General features: G+C 39.5%; 1 protein-coding gene across 1 annotated transcript in view; it reads right to left on the reverse strand.

Annotated features, from left to right (window-relative positions):
* Window positions 1-1,794: 1,794 nt before the first annotated feature.
* LOC124606654 (glutamate-rich WD repeat-containing protein 1) overlaps window positions 1,795-24,686 on the reverse strand; it is a 73,998-nt gene continuing 51,106 nt past the window's right edge. Inside the window, exons 7-8 of the mRNA XM_047138656.1 lie at window positions 12,347-12,514; window positions 1,795-2,025 (exon numbers count right to left, since the gene is read on the reverse strand). Of these exons, the coding sequence (XP_046994612.1) occupies window positions 1,888-2,025; window positions 12,347-12,514 (306 nt within the window). The 3' untranslated portion in view covers window positions 1,795-1,887. The remainder of the gene's footprint in view (window positions 2,026-12,346; window positions 12,515-24,686) is intronic.

A 24,686-nucleotide genomic window follows, 5' to 3' on the forward strand; every position in this document is an offset into this window, starting at 1 on the left:
CACCATGTACAATTACTAGTGACACTATGTATGTCATAATAAATGTCATACATTCACTACAGTTACGTCTATTGACTGAGCCACAGTGAAATCCATCATTTAAATTCATTTCATTCCAACTATACATACCACCTACTTAAAAATATTTTTTTTTAATAACCTGACCTCCAGTGGATAAACACAGACAGGTGGCGTTGGCACGTTCACCTCTTCTAAACTTTGTCTAATGGAACACAAATGCAGAAGTAATAAATTGTAGTGGCACAGGCTATTTTGCATCAACTAGCATGTCACATTCAAGGCTTGGCTTAACAGCTGAGATGTGTTGGACCGTTTCTTAATGTGCAAGTTAGGCAAAAAGACCAGACAGCCCTCTGTGTGAGAAATTCTGCGCAGAGATGGAATAATACATGGATGCTGTACGTCTGAGGAGCAGTATGAGCAGTATTGCCACCTGCTGTGCTGTAGGGACACTGGTTCCATGTGAGAGATGAGGTCTGCCCATGGAATACTGCTATGCATGACAATTCGCGATCGGGTTCTCCTCTGTGCAGAAATACGAAATAGAGTTGATTTGGATCGTCTGTAACAATCTATCACAGAGAGAACACTCTCAGCTCTGATAATCGGGATATTAATTTGGTGTTCTGCAAGACGTGAAATGTTTATGAAGTTGAAGAATACATATTTTAAACTGACATCTGAGTATTTGTTGATTTGATGATGTTAGCTGAAGAACAACCTATCTTACAACTCTGCAAATAACTGCCGAGTGATGAAAAATGATTAGCATGACAGACCTGAACCAAATAGCAGGTCGAAACCCATGAGCACTAACGGCGACTGAATAATTTAAGGCATATTTAGAACAGCAGACTAGACAGTGTATGCACTTCCATATACTACACACATAAGTACAAGCATCAATGAAACCCCTGGGACACCGGGAAATGTATAAATACATTTGAGGCAATAGTCTGTGCGTGCATTACATAGTGATCTGTTTTTTGTAAATTGTAATCTCAAGGAACATAACTTTATATAAAAGAGAAAGAAAATTTGATGACAGAAGTTCACTTCATCTGATCTCTTCACACTCTGATGTTTAAAAGATAACTAGAAAATCAACCTTCAGCAGAGGTTTTACTCAATACATCTCAATAACCACAAGTACAATACAATAATATACAACAGTAAGTTCACTAAATGTCTGAGTCATCAAACTTTTGCACAATTTCCTGAAAAAAGCTTCTCGAAAATTTTTTATTCAGTTCAATATATAGAGCGAAAAACTTAGGCAAGTAAGCACTAGTCTGAGTCTAATGCATTTTTGTAAAATTATACAAACATATAGTCAACAAAGCACAATTCATTGCCCTTTGGATCATTGAATTACTGCATAAAATACTTTATTTAAACAATGGAAACTCCAGGTAGAAATATCAACAATGCTGCAAAAGACAGATTGCTACTAACTGCAAAGAAGGCATGTTAAGTTGCAGACAGGCACAATTAAAAGTCACTTGAGCTAGAATGCATTCTGGCCCGAGATGCTGGAGTTGGCGGACACGTGTGCACGAGGTGTGCTTGCTTGTGTGTATGAATGGTGTATGTTTCTCTTTTGCTGATGAAGGTTGTGGCTGAAAGCTTTATGTAAGTGGCTTAACTGCACCTATCTGCAGCTTAACATGTGTCTTGTTTACAGTAAGTAGCACTGTCTTTTCCTACATCATTGCCTCCCCGCCTCCCCCCCTCCTCCCCTCCCCCCCCCCCCCAGTGTATCCATGGGACAAAGATTACCCCTTCACAACTTATCCAATCACTCCCTCTGGAATGATTACAGTCCACATTAGTCTTCCCTTGCTTGCAGTCTCTGTTGGAAGACTATCACACACTAATTGTACGAAAAATATTGAAGCCACTGAGAGCTGTGCTGAGGATGACACCTTTCAGCTGTGGATGCCAGTGGAGTTCTTTGATATCTTTTTGACCCTGGTGAATGAACAGCAGCTGAGGTGGTATATCCTGTAAATTAAGTACAAAGACAATTCAGAAAAAGAAGATGAACACTAATGATAACAATATGAACTAATGATAATCATCAGAGGCTGAAAATGTTTCATAAAACAAAACTAATAACTAAAACATAAATTATTAATAACTGTTGGCTCAGGCTAGAGAGAGAGAGAGAGAGAGAGAGAGAGAGAGAGAGAGAGAGAGAGAGAGAGAGCACTGATGAGTTAAGGGAAGGTAAGGGTCAGGGTGGTGGCTGGGAACTGGCAGCTGGTATTAGGGCTAATACAAGGAGAACAGAGTCTGATAGTTTTACTGTGGCTCCCAGCAACATGTTTCAGGTGCCAGCCTTGAAGGGAGAGGATGACACAGGAGTAGCATATGTGCAGTAGACTCTGCCTGTGATTAGGAAGCTTAGGAATAACACTAATGTTAGGGAGAAGGTACTGCTGCTGCTGCTAAGTAGCAGTAATGTCCGAGGTGTTGGCCCCCGATTGCAGGAGAAGTTGGGGAGGAGTATTGGGTCACTAACATTTTCAAGCCATGTGCTGGGCTGTATTAGGTGATTGAAGTTTTAAGGCCTTTGTGTAAGAGCTACGCAAAAGAGTATCAGGTAGTGATAGTGGGTGGGGCAAGGAACAACCTGGACAGGGACAGGGACAGACTTCATATGTGTTGACATGAATAAGATTGCTTCCCTAACTGGGGGCATCAATGTGAGCACAGTAGTGCTGTTCCAGTGGCACAATCAGTCTCGTCTTGCTGTGAGGCATGTCAATATGGAGCTGGAGATGGTGTTGATGACTGTTGGCCACACACACTTTGTGGTGGGGCAAGTGAGGACTATCGGAAGGTGGGGTTACACTAAGCATGGTCTGCACCTCAGCAGGTTTAGTGAAGGAAGGTTGGTGGAGTTGATCAGTGAGAGTGTAATGGGTGGGTGTGGAGCCATGCACAGTCAAACATCTGTTGTTATAGGTACGGGAACTAGGGCTTTTTTAGGATAAGCCATGACGACAGGCTCCCCTGTCTTAAGAGGGTCTCCAACAACTTGGAGATTTCTGCACCATATAAGCAGGAAAAATAATGTGCCACTTTGAAGTGGGCAAGCACCTTGGAAATTCGTACAGAATTATCTATTATTCATCAAAATGTGTAGTCCATTAAGACTAAAGTACACCAGCCTGAAGTTGAATGACAGTACTTGAGGAGCATGGTAGTACGCATTACAAAGCACTGGCATTGAGACGGTGTATCGCAGTCTATAGTGCTATCATCATATGAACGTGCAAGATGCTACTGAAGGTCTACCTTAAGAGGCAGGGGATCATTTATCTATTTCAGGGATGGCACACATTTTACAGCTAGAGATATGACCACAATTAGTGTAAACGAGGCATTTTGAGCTGTCAGCAACTGAAGTAACAAAGCGAGACACCTACAAGAAGCCAATCATTCTGTTGTTTACTGCTCATCTAGCAGTAATATGAACACTTTCTTGAACAAATTAACTGAAGTCTTGGAAAGGGTCTCAGTCCCCAAAACACGCATAATAATGTGTGGAGGCATGAATATCAACAGAGATGTTGAGGGTGAAATGAGTAATAACTTCTGTGACATTTTGTGTGCTTTCAGTGCAGCACAAATGGTAAACACTGCTATGAGGATCTCAGAAAGTTCAGTTTCAGATCATGAACTTATGGAAATTAACAGGAAAAATTGTGAAGTATTTGAAAGAGATTTTGGATCAAATATTATAGTTAAAGACACACTCAGTGAAATCTGCAAAACTGCAGGCCTACAAAATGATTTCCTGGGGTCATAAAATGCATACTTTTTCTTGACCAATGGCAAATTAAACCTGGGATGAAGTGTACACGGAAAGCAACATAGATGCTAAGTTCTCTAAATTCTGGATGTTGTTTAAATTAATTTTTGAGCTGACATTTCCAAACGTAGCCACTTTTACTCCTTGCAGATAAAGAAAATATATGGATAACTACAGATATTAGAAAGTCCTCAGAGAGACAAATTTCTCATTCCTTCGAAAAGCACTGGACTAATCCATATTTCCTTGAGTTCTATCACAGACACAACAAAAAATATACAGGAGGGTACTGCTTGTGACAAAAATAATCCAATGACAATTTGATATATAATGTAGAAATAAAAGTAAAGTGGTGTGTGGTTGGGGGAGTTATAAAACAAGACTGGAAAAGGCGTAACAACATACAAATTAAAGAGGGAATAGAAAAATAGTAAGTCCCCAGAAATTACCAAATTTAGTAAATAATTTTGTGTCTGGTATTTTGGAGAAGCTGCAGCAAACTCTTCATAAAACACACATAGCACCCATCCATACACAGCAAGCACAATAATGATGTTTTCCACAACAGAGCTTGAAGTTAGGAAGACACTACAACAATTTAAAAAAATACAAAGTCAGCAGCAGGCACACATACATTTCCTGCCTCTGTTCTGAAGGTGTGCATGGACAGCATACATTAACAAGCAAAATAAATGGCTCTTTTAGTTCATATGTTTTCCATTATAGACAAAGCATGACCGAGTGGTGCCCTTGCTAAAGAAAAGTTATGCAGAAAGCAATGAAAAACTATGGGCCAGTTTCACTGCTGTCTTCATTCTTGAAAATAACTGAAGCAGTTATGAAAGAGTGACTGATAAGTTATTTGAGTAAATACAGCCTCTTTGAAGATGCACTGTTTGGATTTAGAAGTGGAAGAAGTACAATATCAGTCATTGCAGAGTTCACAAAAGTTGTACTTGAAGTTTTTGACCAGGGATTTTCTTTGACTTTTCCAGGGCATTTGACATTGTTGACCATAAAATACTACTGAGCAAGCTAGAAGCACTAAGTATCAGAGGAACAGTGAATAAATAGTTTCAGTCTTACTTGGAAAACAGGCCGCAAAAGGTGGAGAGTGTTCACATGTGTGCTGATGATGTTTTAATAAAAAATTAACTATCAGAGAAGAAATATATAAACAATGGTGTTCCTCAGGGTAGTGTATTGAGTCCAGTTCTTTTCTTAATATGTATCAATGACTTTCAGGCAGAGTAAGACATGGAGGAAAAGTTCTCTCTGCCTATACAACAACACCATAGTCATTGATAAAACATCAGAACTCCTATTAGAAAAAGCAAATAAGATCCTCAAGGATGTTTACAGTTGGGCAGTAGTAATAAATAAACACTGAACATAAAGAAAATGAACTGTAAGCATTTCAGGGTAAAGAAAGGAAGCAACTCTGTCACTTTAAGCATAGATGGAAAGTCTATAGATTGTGTAAAAAACAAAGCTTTTAGGAATGAACATTAATTTTTAGCTAACATGGAGTGAACATACAAAGATACTGGCAAAAACAATGTCATCACCATGCTATGCTCCTAGGATGTTAGAATCAGTTTGTAACAGCCAGTGCCTTGTGGCGACACACAATCCTTACATACACTCAATTCTTATCTATGGGATTCTTTTTTGGCGATCGAAGGCCAAAAAATGGACACAGTTTTTAAACAGCAGAAAAGGCCCGCAAGAACTGGAAGTAGTAGTCAGGCTCATTGTAAAGAGCTATTTAAAAAATTAGGCATCTTTACTGCAGCAAGTGAGTACATAAACAAGTCTGTGGTGCATTTCAGGGAAGATGTGACAAATACTACACCAATAGTTCTATTCCTGATCATGGAAGAAGGTCTAGTTTTGAGTTATATTTACTCAGAGAAAACAAACAAAAAAACTCAAAAAGGTATTTTATATTTGGGGTAAAATTGTGTAATACATTGTCAAAGGAAGTGAAAAATACTACTAAAACAAATTTGTGTAAAAAGTCAGCTAAAATGTTCTTCACAAGTAATGCACATTACACAACTAAAGATTACTTAGAGGACTCAGAGTAGTGGATAGCAGTGACAGGGGTAACTACAGTACATTGTCACATTTCATTTCAGTACATGCTTACGGTTTACTGCTTTCACAACAGTCATCTGTCAAAATGTATAATGCACGACAATAGCATCCATTGGCTCAGGTTTTCAGGTGGACAGTTGAGTGTGCAGTCTGGAATTGAGGCAAGGGTCATAACAACATCTTTCCAATGCAGAAGTCATCAGTGGGTGTCTTAGTGTGAGCAACAATGAAAAGTGGAACTATGTTTTACACCACAAATGATTGGAAGGAGTCCAGGAGTCATCAGTGGGTGCCCCCAGTGTGTGAGCAGTGAAGAAGGAAACTAAGTTTTATTTAGCAATTGACCTGAAACAATGTGTGTGTAAATGAAGGTACATTATGTAACACAGAATTAGCGAATGAGGCAGTCAAGCTGTCACAACGCTGATCTCATATTCGAGACTCCTGCCATCCAGATCTGAGTTTTCCTTGGTTTTCCTGGGTCCCTATGGTAAATTCCAGGATGGTCCTTAATCTAAGATATGGCCAAGCACCTGTCCAATCCCACAGGCCACCAGTCCTATCCTCTTGAAGCATGTTAAGCATGATGTGTGTTATATTTTGGCCTACTAATTGGCATTGTATTCCCTTGACAAATCGTTTTATCATCGTGAGATGATCATTGGATGAATACAGATAAATAAACTTGTATTTTCCTATTATAATCATAGTATCAGCAGTACTTTTAACATCAGGAGATGTTGGAATCAAATTTTATTCTGAAATTATGGTAACATGAAATAGTATATGCTCAAATAATAAAATTATATTTCCAAATGGGAATTTATGCAAAACAGACTTATAAATGAAATTCTACTGTTACACAAGAAAGGGAACAAATGAAAGACGACAAGAAATAAACAAGATATTGCATCAAAATAGTATACTGGCATCATGCCACAGAAAGTGACCAGAAGAGAATTTTCTAATTTAACTCATTGGTTGCCATTCACTGGTATATGTATCTGGTAGGGGTACATAAGACCCAAATCTTGGTTCAGTAACAAATGACCAGTCACGATGTAAAAATAAACAACAGTCAAATTCCACAAAATGGTGTGGACACTACATCAAGGCATAAACTTAACACTCAGAACTGTTTCAGTACTGTGTGAAGAAGTGAAAAACTTTTAAACACAATTAAATTTTCAGCCTGATGCAAGATTAATACCTCGTGCAACAAAGTAATTGAACCTTACAAACCAACATAAAGAAAGCAGCAAAACTTGTTGCTGGTCATAATCCATGTCAAATACCTGCTTACAATACCTTTAAACAAAAAGTCTTGCAGCGATGTAAATTAGATCTATAACTATTTTTGTGACTAAACATTTTTATACACAAACAATGGGAAATCTTGAACAATGGATCTACGCGAGACAATCACTACACCATAACATACAGGGTGAATTATCTATGACACACACTCCAAATATTGTGGAAATGGGAAGTTCTATTGATGTGTATTTTTGACAGAATGGATTGATAGTCAGGGGCTTATATCGTTAGCCAAAGTGTACTAGTACTTAGAAAATGTATTTTTGTGCAAATATTCACTTTTTAAATGGAACACTGTCTATTGACATTAACAAACTATAAGTAGGGTACCTTAGAATGTCAGTGGTGTTTGTTGCAGGATTCTAGTGTGAGTTGTTTACGAGATATTGTATTTTGAAAAGTTCCCACACTGACACTTGTACAATATCTGTGGTAGCACACACTAAAGAATAAACCAAGTGCACACAGTAGCTATGTGCATTCTGACCAGTAACAAAACAACTGACCATCACAGATTGCGTTCAAAATGACCACCGGCAGTTGCAATACTCACTTCCAGTCTGGTATGGAACAACCACTGCACATGTGCAAGTATTTTAGTGGAGATGTCCGAGCAGGATGCAATAATGCTTCATTGCATATAATCGGGTGTAGTTGGTTTGTTGTTGTGTACAGCATCTTTCAGTTTTCACCACAGAAAAAAAGTCTACAGGCATCAAATCCATGGAACGAGCTGGCCAAGGTACAGGTCCTCTGCATCCAATCCAATGATTTTGAAACAATTCATGAAGACATTCTGTCTGACTTCATGCACTATGAGCTGGACAGCCAGCATGATGGTAGTCCTCCTAGTCTGCAGAGGAACATCTTCTAACATCCGTGAAACATGGTCAGCTAGGAAGTTGCGAAACTTGTGCACATTCAGTTTCCATCTACAAAAACAGGACTATGAGCTGATGCTTCACTATCCCACACTTCACTATCACTACACTCCACTGATGCTGATGTTCCACCTGACAAGGCCAAGGGGGACTGTCAACAGACCAATAGTGCACGTTTCAGAGGTTTACCTGGCCATGATTGGTAAGCATGGCTTGATTACTAAACAATATACATGATACATCTGAATTATCCTGTCTTAATGCCCATGTGCAGAAGTTAACACGATTCTCATAATTGTTTCCATGAAGCTCTTGATGGAGATAGGTGTGATAGGGGTTAAACCTATGTCGATGGCGAATATGTAGGACACTTGTCTGAGTCATGCTACTTCCTCAGGTGATTGTACAAGAGCTAATGTGCTGATCAACTGCAACAGCAACAAGAACATTAATTTCCCCATCTTCTATTGTCACTTGTTTCCTTCTGTTATGTTGTCTAGGTGTTCCACTACAACTTTCAGCTGACTGGTTGAAGAGATCGATACGTAACTGCCAAATGGTTGACGTCTATTGGTACGTCTAGCCACATACACTGTACAAGAACAAACTGCATTCCTCTTACACTCTCCATACACCACAAGCATGTTGGCTTTTTCTGCACTGGTAAGTCCCATCGTTCACTCACAACCTACTGTTTGGACTGTGACACACTAACTGAGTAGCAAGTTCCAATGCACTCATAAAACACACAAGCACACTGTAAGCAAGCATAACAACATTATACCTAGCAACTATGCAAGCTGAATGGCACAAGCAAAAGTTGGAACTTTCCAAAATACAACATTTCATTAACAACTTGCACTAGACTACTCCAAGAAACTCCACTAATGTTCTATTGTACTCTACTTTTAGTTTGTTAATGTCAATAGGCATTGTTCATTTCAAAAAAAGTGTGTGTTTGCACAAAAAATACACTTTCTAAGTATTATTACAATCTCTCTATTGTCTAACGATAAGACCCCTTGACTAGCAATCAAGTCTGTGAAAACCAGACATCAAGAGCACTTTCCATTACAACAATATTTTTGGTGCAACTTTCAAGTGATTCACCCTGTACATATGTCCTGAAAAGAAGGCACTTAATACACTTTTGATGCTTCAACTATAATTTTTTTAAGCCCGATATTGACTTGGTCATATTGACTCACTGAATGGAAACAGCTTGTCAACAATAAGCCAGTGTAGTGCATTTCACTAATGAATGAACTTTTTCTTTGTCCTCACAGCCTCACTACCATGCTCGAAACTTTGAGAGATTGGGTGATGGTGGCAATCACAGCAGTTTTCTCTGAAGTGAAAGCATATGGATTTTAGTTTTCACTGTAAAAATTTTTAATTTATCGATCATACAAACAGATAAAACACAAAAAAAGAATAAAAACAAAGAAAGAATATACTTTATCAGTTCACAGACAGTTGCTGTTAGATTGATATGATTTAAGAGTCATCTATAAGAGTATCTTACAACAGAAATCAGTGTTAGATTAAAGACTCGACACATTCACAGATCTGTAATGAAACTGGAATATTGCCAGGGTAAGATGATGTAAAATATGTTCACATTTTAAGACAGATGGTGAAAACACTTTCTATAATAATTATTGGGGGTATATTTTTAAGAGATTACCAACTATAATTTCCAAGTGTAACATTGACCAAAACATACAGCATGATGATGTGTGTAAAATTTCATATGACGTTTTGCATTATCGGACAGCTACATGCTGCTTAGAGAAGCAAATGAATTTCACAATTTCATTAAGTATACAAATTTAATTCAGACAAAATTAATTGTATAATAATAAGTATAAATCACTAACTTAACATGATAAAAGAAACTTCCTCCACTGCGTGCTGGGCATCATAGCATACATATTTTTTCAACAAAGATATACGAAATCATTAGAATTAAATATTGTTTCCACCAAGCACACACTGTTGTAGCCCTGTTCAACTGTCATGGAAACAATATAGCCACAATACCATGATTTATAATGAATATTACTCCATAGAGAACATTAAGCCTTCCAGTATCCAGAATGACATTGCTATATGTAATTCCAAATCCCAAAAAATTGATCTCGATGTACCAAAACTGTTCAGATGGAGTCATTACAGAAAGAATACTATATTCTGCACTGCCATCTGTATCTCAATAATAATTTGGTGCATTTCACAAACAAAAACCTAGACAACAGACATGTATTTGCTTAGGAACAAATAAGCAAAATATTCTCAAAAGAGACTTGAAGTTATCAAATTGTAAACGTTTCAGATTATGGAAAAAGCTTTGCCACAATTCTTTACAATTACATAATGAAAACGTGAAAAATTATGAACCCAAAAATTTAATGTGAGATGGTCTTTCAACAACAAGAAGGGCAACACAAACTAGAATTGACGTGTATCTAAATTTCTTCTTCTAGTGTTCCTCAAGCAGTCCATTTGATGATCACATACTGCCATTTAATGTTACTGAACCAAGAAATAAAAAATAATTACAAGGAAGGTAAATTAAGATGTGAAGGTTGTACCAAAAGTGAGGTTCCCATAATTTTTTAAACAGAAAACATTGTTTATTGTTATTAATTTATATATTGTTGAAAACCTTACACTTTTGTTTATTTTTCAACAGTCTCCATTTGTTCACACAGTTTTCAAGACGGTACTCCAGCTTTTGTAGTTCTAAGTCAAGAAAGACTCCCGTTAACCCACTGAGAAAGTGTTTGACCTCTGCTTGGACATCATTGTCGCTTTTGAAGCGTTTGCCACCTAAGTGTTCCTTTAGTTTGGAGAAGAGGTGATAATCGCTGGGGGCTACGTCTGGGCTGTACGGGGGATGGAGCATAACAGTCCACCCAAATTTCTTCAAAAGCTGCTGTGTTTGACGAGCGATGTGGGGTCAAGCATTGTCATGAAGAAGCACTACTCCCTCTGTCAGTTGTCCTCTCTGGTGACTTTGGACTGCTTGCGGAAGTTTGGTCAATGTTTCACAATATCTGTCTCAGTTTACTGTCATCCAAGGTTGCATTAAATCGATGAGGAGTACCCCCTTCTGATCCCAAAACACAGTTTGTTTGAATTTCTTTGGTGGCAGTGAACCGGAGTGACGTCACTGACGATATTGTTGTTTTGTTTCAGGAATGTAGTGAAACACCCACGTTTCACCTCCTGCAACAATAGAGTCCAACAACTTCTCCTTGTTGCCTGCCCCCTCACACTGTTGAAGAAACTTGCGAGCACCGTCAAGGAGTTGCTCCTTGTGTCCATCAGTCAGCATCCGGGGTACCCAGTGAGCACACCCTGCGACAACCCAATGGTTCTGTTAAAGTTCTTTCAATTGTGCCATGAGAAGCTTCAAGGAATGCGTTCAACAAGTTCAAAGACAGTGACCCTACGAACTTTGAGCAGCTCACTGTTGATCTTCTGGAAAATCACATCTGAAACCGGCCGTCTTCCACTCCGTTCTCCATCATGAACTTCCATGCGACCCTCAGCAAAAGCCCTGCACCATTTGCGGACATGCTGAACAGACATGCACTCTTCACCATAAACCTCAGTCAGTTGTCGATGAATCTCCATGGGCAGTACTTTCCTTGCATGGAGAAACCGGATTACTGCTCAAACCTTGCACTTGGTGGGAGCGGTGATTAATACTTCCATCTCTGATGGCTGCCCATCCAACACTGAGCGTCGTAGCAAATCATGGACAGGCGGGCTCAAGAGTGGGGGAACCGCTGCGCATGGCACTATTGTTGGATTTAGCCTAGCACCTTCCCTCGAGGGTGTAGCTCATTGGGAACCTTGATTTTGATACAACCCTTGTAGTTATTTTAATGGCTAAATGCACGCATTACTTCCAGCTTACAAGTTCCCATTCAATTAAGTCATCAATGAGTACATCATCACGAAAACTGAATATCTTGCTAGGAATAGAGAGCAGACAGGCCAGAGATACTGTACATGTTACAAAACAGTCAAAAAGTTAGTCACAATGACTAACAGTAAAAGAGTCACAATTGCTAAAGTACAAGTAGTACATCAGAACTGTAGTTTGAAGCATTTTTTCTGTTGTTTTGGACTATAGTACTTGCACATATTTAGCAATGTGATTTTAATGAAGATTATACACAGAAAAAAAAATTACCTTCAGATCTTCCTCCTCTGCAGTGTCATCTCTTTCCAGAGCTAAATCCCAAAGGGCTATTTGATTATCAGCACCACCAGATGCAAAAACTGTTGAATCCACAGGATTCCACTCGACTGTAGTCACCGGCTCTGTGTGATGCTTGAAGGTAGCCAAAGCTGACCCTTCCTGAAAAATATTCAATAGGAAGACAGAACATCAATTTGATAATTATATTCACTCTCTTATACATGGCTATTTATTTTTTCAAACACCAGAGAAAATTCACTGCCAAAGGAAAACAATGTACAAAAGATGGTCAACTAGTTATGGTTAATGCAAATCTACACTTATTGCTACTAGAGCTGAATATTTTTTGGGAGGAATACAGTATGCAGTATAAAACAATTGTTAGACTTCCTGCCACATCAATTCAATGAACAACATTGAGCTTTCGATGATTATGTCCATTGGCTTTATCAAGAGTGACTGACTGTCAAAATTGCTGTTGTGATGGCCTCATATAGCCCAAAGATGGCTTCTGACTGGTCAGTAATTATGCAGTTCTGTCATAGATAGTGTCGACATTTGCACTGGAAGCACTACCATCCGTGTCACTGTGTAGACATTGTGATAAATATCTCTGCCTCTTCTCTGCATCAAGAGGGTGCTTACGGTACATTCACCACTAAGATTATATTCATCATCACAGCTGAAGTTCTTCTCACACATTCTAATTTCTACAGCCTCTTCAATTACAGAACTCCAGTATGTAGGAGCTTGGGACAAAACTTCTGTTTCCACAAACAATATTTTGTTTTTGTTTGTGAGGCCACACTTACCAACTGCCTATTTCTCCAGTTCTCAATTTTTAATATGCTGTTCATGTCCTGCACAATGGTCATTTTGGTATGGATGGACTGAGCAACGTAATTTGGATTCACAATGGATGTTATAAATCCCAGGGAGCCTGAGGCTGAGACAGTCCTTAACAGGGCATAGCATCTCCTTTATCTTCTTAGGAGGTCAGAAAATAGATCTTATAACTCATCTTCCTAGGACTCTGCCTATTTTGATGGATATGGAATTGCAGAAATAAAGCAATGTAAACAGTGGCTCATCATGTGAATGTTCAACATTTCCATATTTCCTTTTCTTGGAAACACCGAATTCATTTCACAAGACCCATAGCCATTCCTTTGAAACACGTACTTCAGCTGGTTAATTTCAAAATCAAAGAGGTCCTCAACAGAAACAGCTTTTGCTCTGTGTATTAGTGTATTTAAAACTGCTCTCTTCTGAACTGGATGGTGAAAACTCCTAATACTAAGATATAAATCAGTGTGCATTGGTTTGTGGTACACTGAGTGGCTGAGACAGCCATCCAACTTTCGTTGCAACAAAACATCTAAAAATGGCAGATTTCCTTCTTTCTCTATCTCTACAGTGAACTGAATGCTTAGGCACATACTGTTCATTTGTTCTTGGAAGTGCCCAAGAGCTCCTACGCCGTGCGGCCACACCAGAAATGTATCGTCAGCATAACGATAAAATGAAGATGGATGAAGGGGAACCAAATTTAATGCGCATTCCTTAAAATTTTCCATAAAAAGTTGGCCACTACCAGAAACAATGGAGAACCCATAGCCTAGTGGTGATGACATCGTTTCCGAGCCACCACAGGGTGCCTCGCCTGTTGGGCCAGTGGCCGATTCTCCGGCAAGGTCCCGACAGTCACAGAGGGCGGGCCTATTAGTTATAGGGAGCTCCAACGTTAGGCGGGTTATGGAGCCCCTCAGGAAAATAGCGGGTAGGTCGGGGAAGAATGCCAGTGTGCACTCGGTGTGCTTGCCGGGGGGTCTCGTCCGTAATGTGGAGGAGGCCCTTCCGGCAGCTATTGAACGCACTGGGTGTGACCGGCTGCAGATAGTAGCACATGTCGGAACGAATGACGCCTGCCGCTTGGGTTCTGAGGCCATCCTTGGTTCCTTCCGGCGGCTGGCTGATTTGGTGAAGACAACCAGCATCGCACGCGGAGTGCAAGCTGAGCTTAATATCTGCAGCATAGTGCCCAGAGTCGATCGCGGTCCTCTGGTTTGGAGCCGTGTGGAGGGTCTAAACCAGAGGCTCAGACGACTCTGCGACTATAATGGTTGCAAATTCATCGACCTCCGTTATTGGGTGGAGAACTGTAGGGCCCCCCTAGACAGGTCAGGCGTGCACTACACACCGGAAGCAGCTACTAGGGTAGCAGAGTACGTGTGGCGTGCACACGGGGGTTTTTTAGGTTAGAGGGACCCCCCCTTGGGCGAAACGATAAAATACCTGACGGCTTACCAGAGAGGACATTATCATCGTTGATAAAGAATGTCCGTCCTCAGAGACCAAAAACAGGAAAAGTTAACGTAATATTGGTAAACTGCAGGAGTATCCAGGGCAAGGTTCCTGAATTAGTATCTCTTATTGAAGGAAATAGTGCGCACATAGTATTAGGAACGGAAAGTTGGTTAAAACCGGAAGTGAACAGTAACGAAATCCTAGACACAGAATGGAATATATACCGCAAGGATAGGATAAACGCCAATGGTGGAGGAGTATTTATAGCAGTAAAGAATTCAATAATATCCAGTGAAGTTATTAGCGAATGCGAATGTGAAATAATCTGGGTTAAGTTAAGTATCAAAGGTGGGTCAGATATGATAGTCGGATGCTTCTATAGACCACCTGCATCAGCAACCGTAGTAGTTGAGCGCCTCAGAGAGAACCTGCAGAACGTCGTGAAGAAGTTTCGTGATCATACTATTGTAATAGGGGGAGACCTCAATCTACCAGGTATAGAATGGGATAGTCACACAATCAGAACTGGAGCCAGGGACAGAGACTCTTGTGACATTATCCTGACTGCCTTGTCCGAGAATTACTTCGAGCAGATAGTTAGAGAACCAACTCGTGAAGCAAACGTTTTAGACCTCATAGCAACAAATAGACCGGAACTTTTCGACTCCGTGAATGTAGAAGAGGGTATCAGTGATCATAAGTCAGTGGTTGCATCAATGACTACAAGTGTAATAAGAAATGCCAAGAAAGGAAGGAAAATATATTTGCTTAACAAGAGTGATAGGGCACAAATCGCAGAATATCTGAGTGACCACCATCAAACGTTCATTTCTGAGGAAGAGGATGTGGAACAAAAATGGAAAAAATTCAGAAACATCGTCCAGTACGCCTTAGATAAGTTCGTACCGACTAAGGTCCAAAGCGAGGGGAAAGATCCACCGTGGTATAACAATCATGTACGAAAGGTACTACGGAAACAAAGAAAGCTTCATCATAGGTTTAAGACTAGTCGAATCATAGCTGATAAGGAAAAGCTGAACGAAGCGAAAAAGAGCGTAAAGAGAGCAATGAGAGAAGCATTCAACGAATTCGAACATAAAACATTGGCAAACAATCTAAACAAGAACCCTAAAAAGTTTTGGTCATATGTAAAATCGGTAAGCGGATCTAAATCCCCTATTCAGTCACTCGTTGACCACGATGGCACCGAAACAGAGGACGACCGAAGAAAGGCAGAAATACTGAATTCAGTGTTCCGAAACTGTTTCACTGCGGAAAATCGTAACACGGTCCCTGACTTCAGCCGTCGCACGGACGCCAAAATGGAAAATATTGAAATAAACGATATCGGAATTGAAAAACAACTGCTATCACTTAGTAGCGGAAAAGCATCCGGACCAGACGAGATACCCTTAAGATTCTACAGTGATTATGCTAAAGAACTTGCCCCCTTTCTATCAGCAATTTATCGTAGATCGCTGGAAGAACGTAAAGTACCTAGCGACTGGAAGAAAGCGCAGGTCGTTCCCATTTTCAAGAAGGGTCATAAATCAGATGCGAATAATTATAGGCCTATTTCGCTTACGTCAATCTGTTGTAGAATAATGGAACATGTTTTGTGTTCTCGTATTATGACGTTCTTAGATAATACAAATCTCCTTCATCATAACCAACATGGATTCCGCAAACAGAGATCATGTGAAACTCAGCTCGCCCTATTTGCCCAAGAAATTCACAGTGCCGTAGACACTGGCGAGCAGATTGATGCCGTATTCCTGGACTTCAGGAAGGCATTTGATACGGTTCCGCACTTACGTTTAGTGAAAAAAATACGAGCTTACGGAATATCGGACCAGGTTTGTGATTGGATTCAGGATTTCCTAGAAGAAAGAACACAACATGTCATTCTTAACGGTTCAAAATCTGCAGATGTAGAGGTAATTTCGGGACTACCGCAGGGAAGCGTGATAGGACCTTTATTGTTTACAATATACATAAATGACTTAGTTGACAACATCGGTAGCTCCGTGAGGCTATTTGCAGATGACACGGTTGTCTACAAGAAAGTAGCAACATCAGAAGACTCGTACGTACTCCAGGAGGACCTGCAGAGGATTAATGCATGGTGCGACAGCTGGCAGCTTTCCCTAAACGTAGATAAATGTAATATAATGCGCATACATAGGGGCAGAAATCCATTCCAGTACGATTATGCCATAGGTGGTAAATCATTGGAAGCGGTAACGACCGTAAAATACTTAGGAGTTACTATCCGGAGCGATCTGAAGTGGAATGATCACATAAAACAAATAGTGGGAAAAGCAGGCGCCAGGTTGAGATTCATAGGAAGAATTCTAAGAAAATGTGACTCATCGACGAAAGAAGTAGCTTACAAAACGCTTGTTCGTCCGATTCTTGAGTATTGCTCATCAGTATGGGACCCTTACCAGGTTGGATTAATAGAAGAGATAGACATGATCCAGCGAAAAGCAGCGCGATTCGTCATGGGGACATTTAGTCAGCGCGAGAGCGTTACGGAGATGCTGAACAAGCTCCAGTGGCGGACACTTCAAGAAAGGCGTTACGCAATACGGAGAGGTTTATTATCGAAATTACGAGAGAGCACATTCCGGGAAGAGATGGGCAACATATTACTACCGCCCACATATATCTCGCGTAATGATCACAACGAAAAGATCCGAGAAATTAGAGCAAATACGGAGACTTACAAGCAGTCGTTCTTTCCACGCACAATTCGTGAATGGAACAGGGAAGGGGGGATCAGATAGTGGTACAATAAGTACCCTCCGCCACACACCGTAAGGTGGCTCGCGGAGTATAGATGTAGATGTAGATTCCATCAGTCATTTCATAGAACTTACTGCCATATAAGAAGTGGTGGTCATCATAACATGTTGAAACAACTTTATCATTTCAGCAGGAAAATCCTCTGTCAACAGTTTCAATGTGTCCTCCACAGGCCCTTTCGTAAAAAGTGAGACCACATTCACGCTGACTGAGACATTGTTAGGGCCAACTCTAATCTGTTTACTTTTCTCAACAAGCATCTGAGGGTTTTTGATGTAATGTCTGCAGCTGTCAACTATCGGAATCATCAACTTGGTTAAATATTTAGCCCAGGCAAATTAGACTTTTGCTGACTAAAAAATATGCACAAGCTAAAATAATTTTAATCACTTTCAGACATCCCAAATAAGAGTTGTATAAGCTTGCATCGGTTTCTGGCTTGTGCTAAACTTTAGAGGGCCGAAAAATAATGAATTTCTTTTGCTTTTTCATTTTTGCACCTATAACTCAAATACAATGCATTCTACAGAAAATTTAGCCAACATCACAATGAAAGCACATAAAATTTCGTGTAGAATAACCTACTTACAAGTTAAAATCTGTTCAGCCATTTAGCCAAAATCACTCACCAAAAATTGGCATTTTTTACCAGCTTTGTGAAAAAGTGAGTTATGCTCATGTTCCAATGCCTGTAACTCAAGAATGAATACTCCAAATGAAAAATACCTTGCATCAGAGTTGTAGAAAATTAAATTCTGTTTAGAGAGAGTTCCTAAATTTTAAATTTGCTCACTCCTATACATCGACACCAATAACATCATGAAAGTATTTGTAACATTAAAATCCTGCCAAGTCCAATTACTTTTGCACCCAAAATCATCCACATTCGTCCAAATATTCAAAGGCAGTTTAATTAAGAACATACCTATCTAGATAGTTAACTCTTTACAAACATTCTTTATATTACTGAATTATTGTTCTGTATTTACATTTACTTACAATTTATTTATTTTTTAAAATGTTTTTCTGCATTTCGGGGAACATGGTCCCAGGGAGGAAATATCGCCCAATTCTTTGTCTTCTTCTGGCATTGGATGTAAACCAATTCTCCCTCGACAGTGTCAATCTCATTCCTGATATGCATTGAATAAAGGAAGATGTTCTCTTCTGTTAGACAATTAAAGGATGAAAGCCCCCTTGTAATTACTGCATATAGCCGAGCATTTTATGAATGCTTTCCTGCAGGAACAAGTTGACTGACATACCTTTCTGCACATGCAGGATTTTGTATTGAGCAGTTCCTGGGGCACTGGAGTTTGGGTGGTGGCAATGGGTATCAGAACATTTTTTGTTGTCTTCCATCCCCATGTCAGTGGATCCAGCTGATTGTTCCTCCAGATCTGGCCCTAGAGGAAGACCCTGAGGAAGTGCTGGCGAGTAGCATCTTCAGTGGGAGGCAAACATGTCAAATTGAGGATATTATTTTTTGTTATAGCTCTATGGAACAGTTGCAGATGAATTTTACTCAAAGGTTTGGAGCTCCCACCCATGTACAAACACAATGAACTGCCTCAGCTACTACATCAGGAATGGCGTTGGGATCCAGGAAGTCTGAGATGACGTGTTGGAGGCTCATGTTCTTTTGAAATCTGTTTATAAATGTTAGTTTGCCATGTCAAAAAAAGTAGAGATGGTGTTACAGCCACTGAAGGCAGAAGAAATAACAAGTTTCCTGGCTTCTACAGAGAGCTTAGAACTTTTGGGGTTTAATGGATGTGCTTTGCTTGCATTTTCCAGGTTTCATAAGAAAGATATTTGTGACAGTCATCAGTCAGCAGGACCAAAAAGTCAGTACCTTCCCCAACAATGAAGACATTGCCTCCCTGTCTCGACTTTTCTATATCTGTGCCAACAATCAAGGAGCCAGCATCCTCAATGGCCTGCTTGACCTGATATCCTCCACCACATAATTTTTCTGTCAGCACTGAGATAAGATGTTTCTTCACAAGTTCAATTATTTGTTCTTTTGACATATTTGGTGACGCTGTTTCATCAAATAAAACAGAAGCAGATGACATAGTGCATGCTCTTTGAGCACGTTCAGCATATTTTATGGTTTTCTCAGCTCCTCCTCACGGTAGCCATCAAACACTATGGTGCATTGTGACCCAAAGTATTTTTTGACATACTTCAGGTACTTTTAAATTATGGAGGAAAACACTTAATCAGTATTGCATACTACACGGTGTAAGAGCAACCCATCGTCAAGGATGAAGACTGTGTTGCTTGTGATTTCAACATTGACTGGATTGAACAGCTTAAAGACGTCCAATTTTCTTGTCTTGTGCATTATTCCATCATCATCAAAAAGAGATAAAGGATATGGGGCTTACTTAAAGGTGAAATATGAATTGAGCTATTGTGATGACTTCATATGGAAAGGAATTTGACAGAAAATTGTATCAGAACTGAGAGGAACTGGTTCGCCATTCATCTTGATTGTACATTTCACAGCTTGTAGGGGCATACTCTGATCTTCCTCAGGAACTGCACTTCCTTAAAAGTTTTCCCATTGAAAATTTTCTGTGTTTTTTCCCCTTTTCATAAGCCTCTTGGCAGTTGATGTCATCACCTACCAACACTCCAGTACTAATGCATATGATGGACGTTCCTTGAAGGAATGGGTCATGAGAATCAAACTATTTACTGAATTTATCCACATCGGTGTTGTCTCTTTTCATCCAAGATTTGTGGTATCAACATGCTGATCTGATGAGGTAAGCGATACACCACAGAATTAGTCAATTTGGTGTGTAGCATCTACTACTGTTGGCATTCCAGCAAACCACCTAGCCAGAATTCCATCAGTAACCTCCTGTCTTCGTGACATGCCCCCAGAGGAGAATATAGCCCTCATGAGAACGTGTTCGAAGGTCATGTCTCACCACATGCCTGACCATTGTGTTTGGGTTCATCTGACAGTAAAATAACATTTATTTACAAATTGCTCACATTCAATAGGACTGAGTTTTTATCAAGCTCCTGCATATCTTCCAAGTATATTTGGCTAGTTTTGGTGTCGTGGAAATGGCCACTTGTGTGAAAGTAGGGCATCTCGTTCTTCACACTTGATAGGTACAACTCCCAATCCCCATTTATGTCAGCCCCATTGAATTATTCAAGTATTGAAACCAAATGGAAATATTGCACACATAGTTTAGTTGTTGAGTTTTTTTCTCCTCCAAGTTATGTAACTGTGCTTGGAATTCCCACATCACTTCTTCCACAATGGGAAGAAGTTGTGGAACCCTGCAAATGGCAAAACAAATTAAGTTAATAACTACAATTTCATTAATTGGGATATGCCAGATCACCAATTGTTTGATTCTCCTTCTCCAGAGTGAGATTTCTGAAAGCAACAAAGGGAGACTAATAAATAGGTATTGGTTGATATTTTTTGTATGATTACCATAAACATTCTGTGCATATCCATTTATGTAAGACCCACATGTAGAAACTTGCAGAGTGGATCTGATCAGTATTGCAATTGACATTTAAACCAAGGGGAAAACTCCTGTTTCAGGAGTTTGAGTGCCTTATCATGGTGATTGCTACAGGCAACACAAAGCCCACTTACCTCAAATGATGGTGAGGCGGATGCCACGATTTGATACTCTATCTTATAGCAGACTTAGCAAAGCAAAGTTCTCCCTAAGCAACTTTTGGAAATGAATCTATGTTAGAGGAGCTGGATGGTCCACATCGGAAGATGGAAGTGTCTGCACAAAGGAGCACTGGGCACCAGCCCAGCCGTTAGCTTAGGGGTACGGCGGTATGGAGGGGATGTAAACATGTTCCTATTGCCAAAGTGCAAAGTGGCACTAGGATGGTTTATAGAGTGCCGATGAGCGAGAGACGCCACAATGTATACTTTATTCTCTCCCCCCCCCCCCCCCCCTCCCCTTCCCAAGTCATTACTGAGAAACTGGGTCAGCTGATGACTCGTGACAAGTTGTTTTCTATAAAAATATATATAATCGTTTCTGGGTTTAGCCTACTTAAGTCCAAGAACACGCAAGTAGCCTCTCTTGTCTCTTCCGCTTCCCTTGCGGACACCTATGAACATTACACAAGTAATTAACTTGAAAAACTATGAATTACCTACTTCAATAATCAAATTACTAAATAGAGTTAACTACCCAAGTATATAGGTACCTAACTAAATTGCTCTAAAATTTGAATATTTGGACAATGTGGAAGACTTGGGTTTAAAAGTAATTATACTCCAGAAAAATGTCTTTGCAATATTTTAGCGCTACAAACACTTTCATGATTTTATTGGTATCTATGCATAGGAGTGAGCAAATTTTAAAATATAGGAGCTCTTTTTAAGTAGAATTTAATGCTCTATAAATCTGATGCATGGTATTTTTCATTTGGAATAGTTATTTTGGAGATACAGGTGCTGTAACATGAGCATTACTCACTTCTCCATGAAGTTGGTAAAAAATGCTGATTTTTTATGAGTGATTGCAGCAACATGGCTGAACCAATTTTAACTTGTATGGAGATCATTCTACATGAAATTTTATGCTCTTTCATTTTGGCATTGGCAAAATTTTCTGTAGCATGCATTATTTTCAAGTTATAAATGAGAAACTAAAAAGTTAAAAACTTTCATTGTTTTCAGCCCTCAAAAGTTTAGCAGAAATCAGAAGCCATTGCAAACTCATACAACCCTTATTTGGGATGCCTAACGTCGATTAAAATTATTTCCAGCTTGTGCATTTTTTTTATTTTTTTTATTTTTATTTTTTTTATTTTTTTGCCAGCATGGCCTTTTTTTGGGCTAATTTGGCTAGCCTGTAGGTAGGAGAACCAATAGTGCTAACAACTGGCCTCAATGGAATACCTTCCTTGTGGGTTTCAAGTAATCCATACGGCTTAAGAGGTCTAGGAACTCGTGCTCTAAGATTAAGCATTTGTATGTGCCATCTTCCAACAACGATGCCCCTTTGCTGCAATATTCAGTGCTACTAAAAAAGCACCCATGGCATTCCCCTTGTCAGCTGGAAGTACCATAACATCTTGATCTTTCCGCAATGCATGGAATCTCCCCTCCCCCTCTCTCTGCTCTACTGATGTTAGATTTGGGCAGCTTTGCTGAGGCTATAATGAAACTGATGTAACTCGTACATCGTCGGCATTGTCTTGTGGGAGATGTTGTACTACCTGTTCCACTCTAATAATGAACTCCATGATAGGTACAGTGTGTGGTGTAGGTGCAAAATTCAGTCCTCCATTAAGGGCGGAGATGGCCCCTTCATCCAGGATCTTGTCTGACAGGTCAAGGACAGTGCTTGCTGTTCCACGAGACGACAAAAATTTTTGTGTGGTTACAAGTCGCTCAAATTTCTTTGTTTCTTTAGCTGTTGTATTGCTGTCAACATATCAATATACTTGCAGTTGAGAGATAAGCAGATAAATAGACACAGCAATTAATAACCTGCGTGCATTCATATCCAGTTCATAACTTGTATGTCATATCCTTTCTTTGACGATGGCCAGGCTGGTGCTCTGTAAAATATTATTTACTTCGGTTGACCTTACGTAATGTTTAACCACAACAAACTTGGGCAAAATCTCCTTCTCCTAATAGTGCTGCAGAAATGTCAAATTAAAACTTTCGTAGTGTCACTGATGTACATTACCCCTTAAGAATGAGTGTGGATCACTAAGTCATACATTTTATGATATAGTGGACAATTTTCTTATGCACAACTACTGGTAAGTACAATTTTTGTAATTGTTTTGTTCACACTCCATAACAGACATAATGCACAGCTGTTCAATGCATCAGTCTTCGGTGATCAGTGTCCTGTGTTTCATAGATATGGCTACACATAAAACATCTCTCACAGAAACTCTTCAGAAATATCTAAAGGGAGCTTATTACCGTAGAAATTAATTTAAATGTGGTTACACAAGTGCTACACATCTGGTGAAATCTCGATGATCGAGATTTTTCTGTACAGATGGTCAAAAAAATTCATTTTTTCCTGATAGAAGCCTGTTACATTAAGATTCATGAGAGTGTAGAGATAGTAAGTGCTTCAAATGATTGGGTACACATTACTCAGACTGAATTTGGCATGTGAAGAAGCCGAGTTTGAGAGGGTGTCTCGTATGCTTACTCAACAGAGAAACTGCCAAGGATTACAAGATAGTATTTGGGGCTTGTGGCATCCCACACTAGCATTTGCTCACATAGCGACTATTGTGACAGCAAAAGCATATGAACTGGGCCTCAAAATAGTTCCCCAAACAAACTATTCCTTTCACAGAATTAAAAAAAAAAGGCTTGGAAAGAGAGTGAGTGGACAGGACAAGCGGTCATCAAGTAAGGAGATTACTTCTATGGCAAACACGTGTTATGTAGAATCAAAAATAATTTTTTTTTCTTTTTTTTTGGGGGGGGGGGGGCGGAGGGACAAAAATACTGGAATATTGTTGTAATAATTGCACTGAGCTGTATGGAGTTTATGTTGAGGAATAACTGTTTGTTTTATGCAAACATGATTATATTTTTTATCAGCCTTCTCAATCCCACCATCACACACAGTAGTTAGTGTCATAGACCAGTCTACAATATTCTATCTTCTGCAACATTCTGTCTTTGGAAGTCCAGGGCTGTCACACTCAAAATGCAAAAAATGAAGAAGTTTCCTCCCTCCAGACCAAGATCAATGCCATATTGTATATATAACAATCATGCTCTCCCCATGACAACATGTTTATGCTGCAAGACAAGTAAGGTATATTTCAGCTGGTATGCACGATGGAAGCAAAGGTGTGTTTTACAGCAGTAGTAGGTCAGTTTCATTCTTGATGAAGAGTGTGGTGGTACTCCTTGAAACATTGAACAAAAATTCGTAGCTGAGGCTTTGTAAATTGGAGTAAGAGAATTGAAAACAGTATTTATGAAGGATGAATTTATCAACTGACTTGAAATTTTGCACAGTACATAAAAATACATCAAATATGAACCTACTTTCAGTTGTAAACTGAACTGACTTTCAGTACCAAACAGATGTTGAGGGGAAAACATATGATTAATAATTCATGGTGAATTTTGTTTCACACCAAACTGATGAGTTATTAAAGTGAAAGACAGATTCCCAACAAATTAAGATTGCAATAACAAAGAAATGTTACA

Source organism: Schistocerca americana, chromosome 3 (assembly GCF_021461395.2).
Source record: "Schistocerca americana isolate TAMUIC-IGC-003095 chromosome 3, iqSchAmer2.1, whole genome shotgun sequence".
NCBI classification, from domain to species: Eukaryota; Metazoa; Arthropoda; class Insecta; order Orthoptera; family Acrididae; genus Schistocerca; species Schistocerca americana.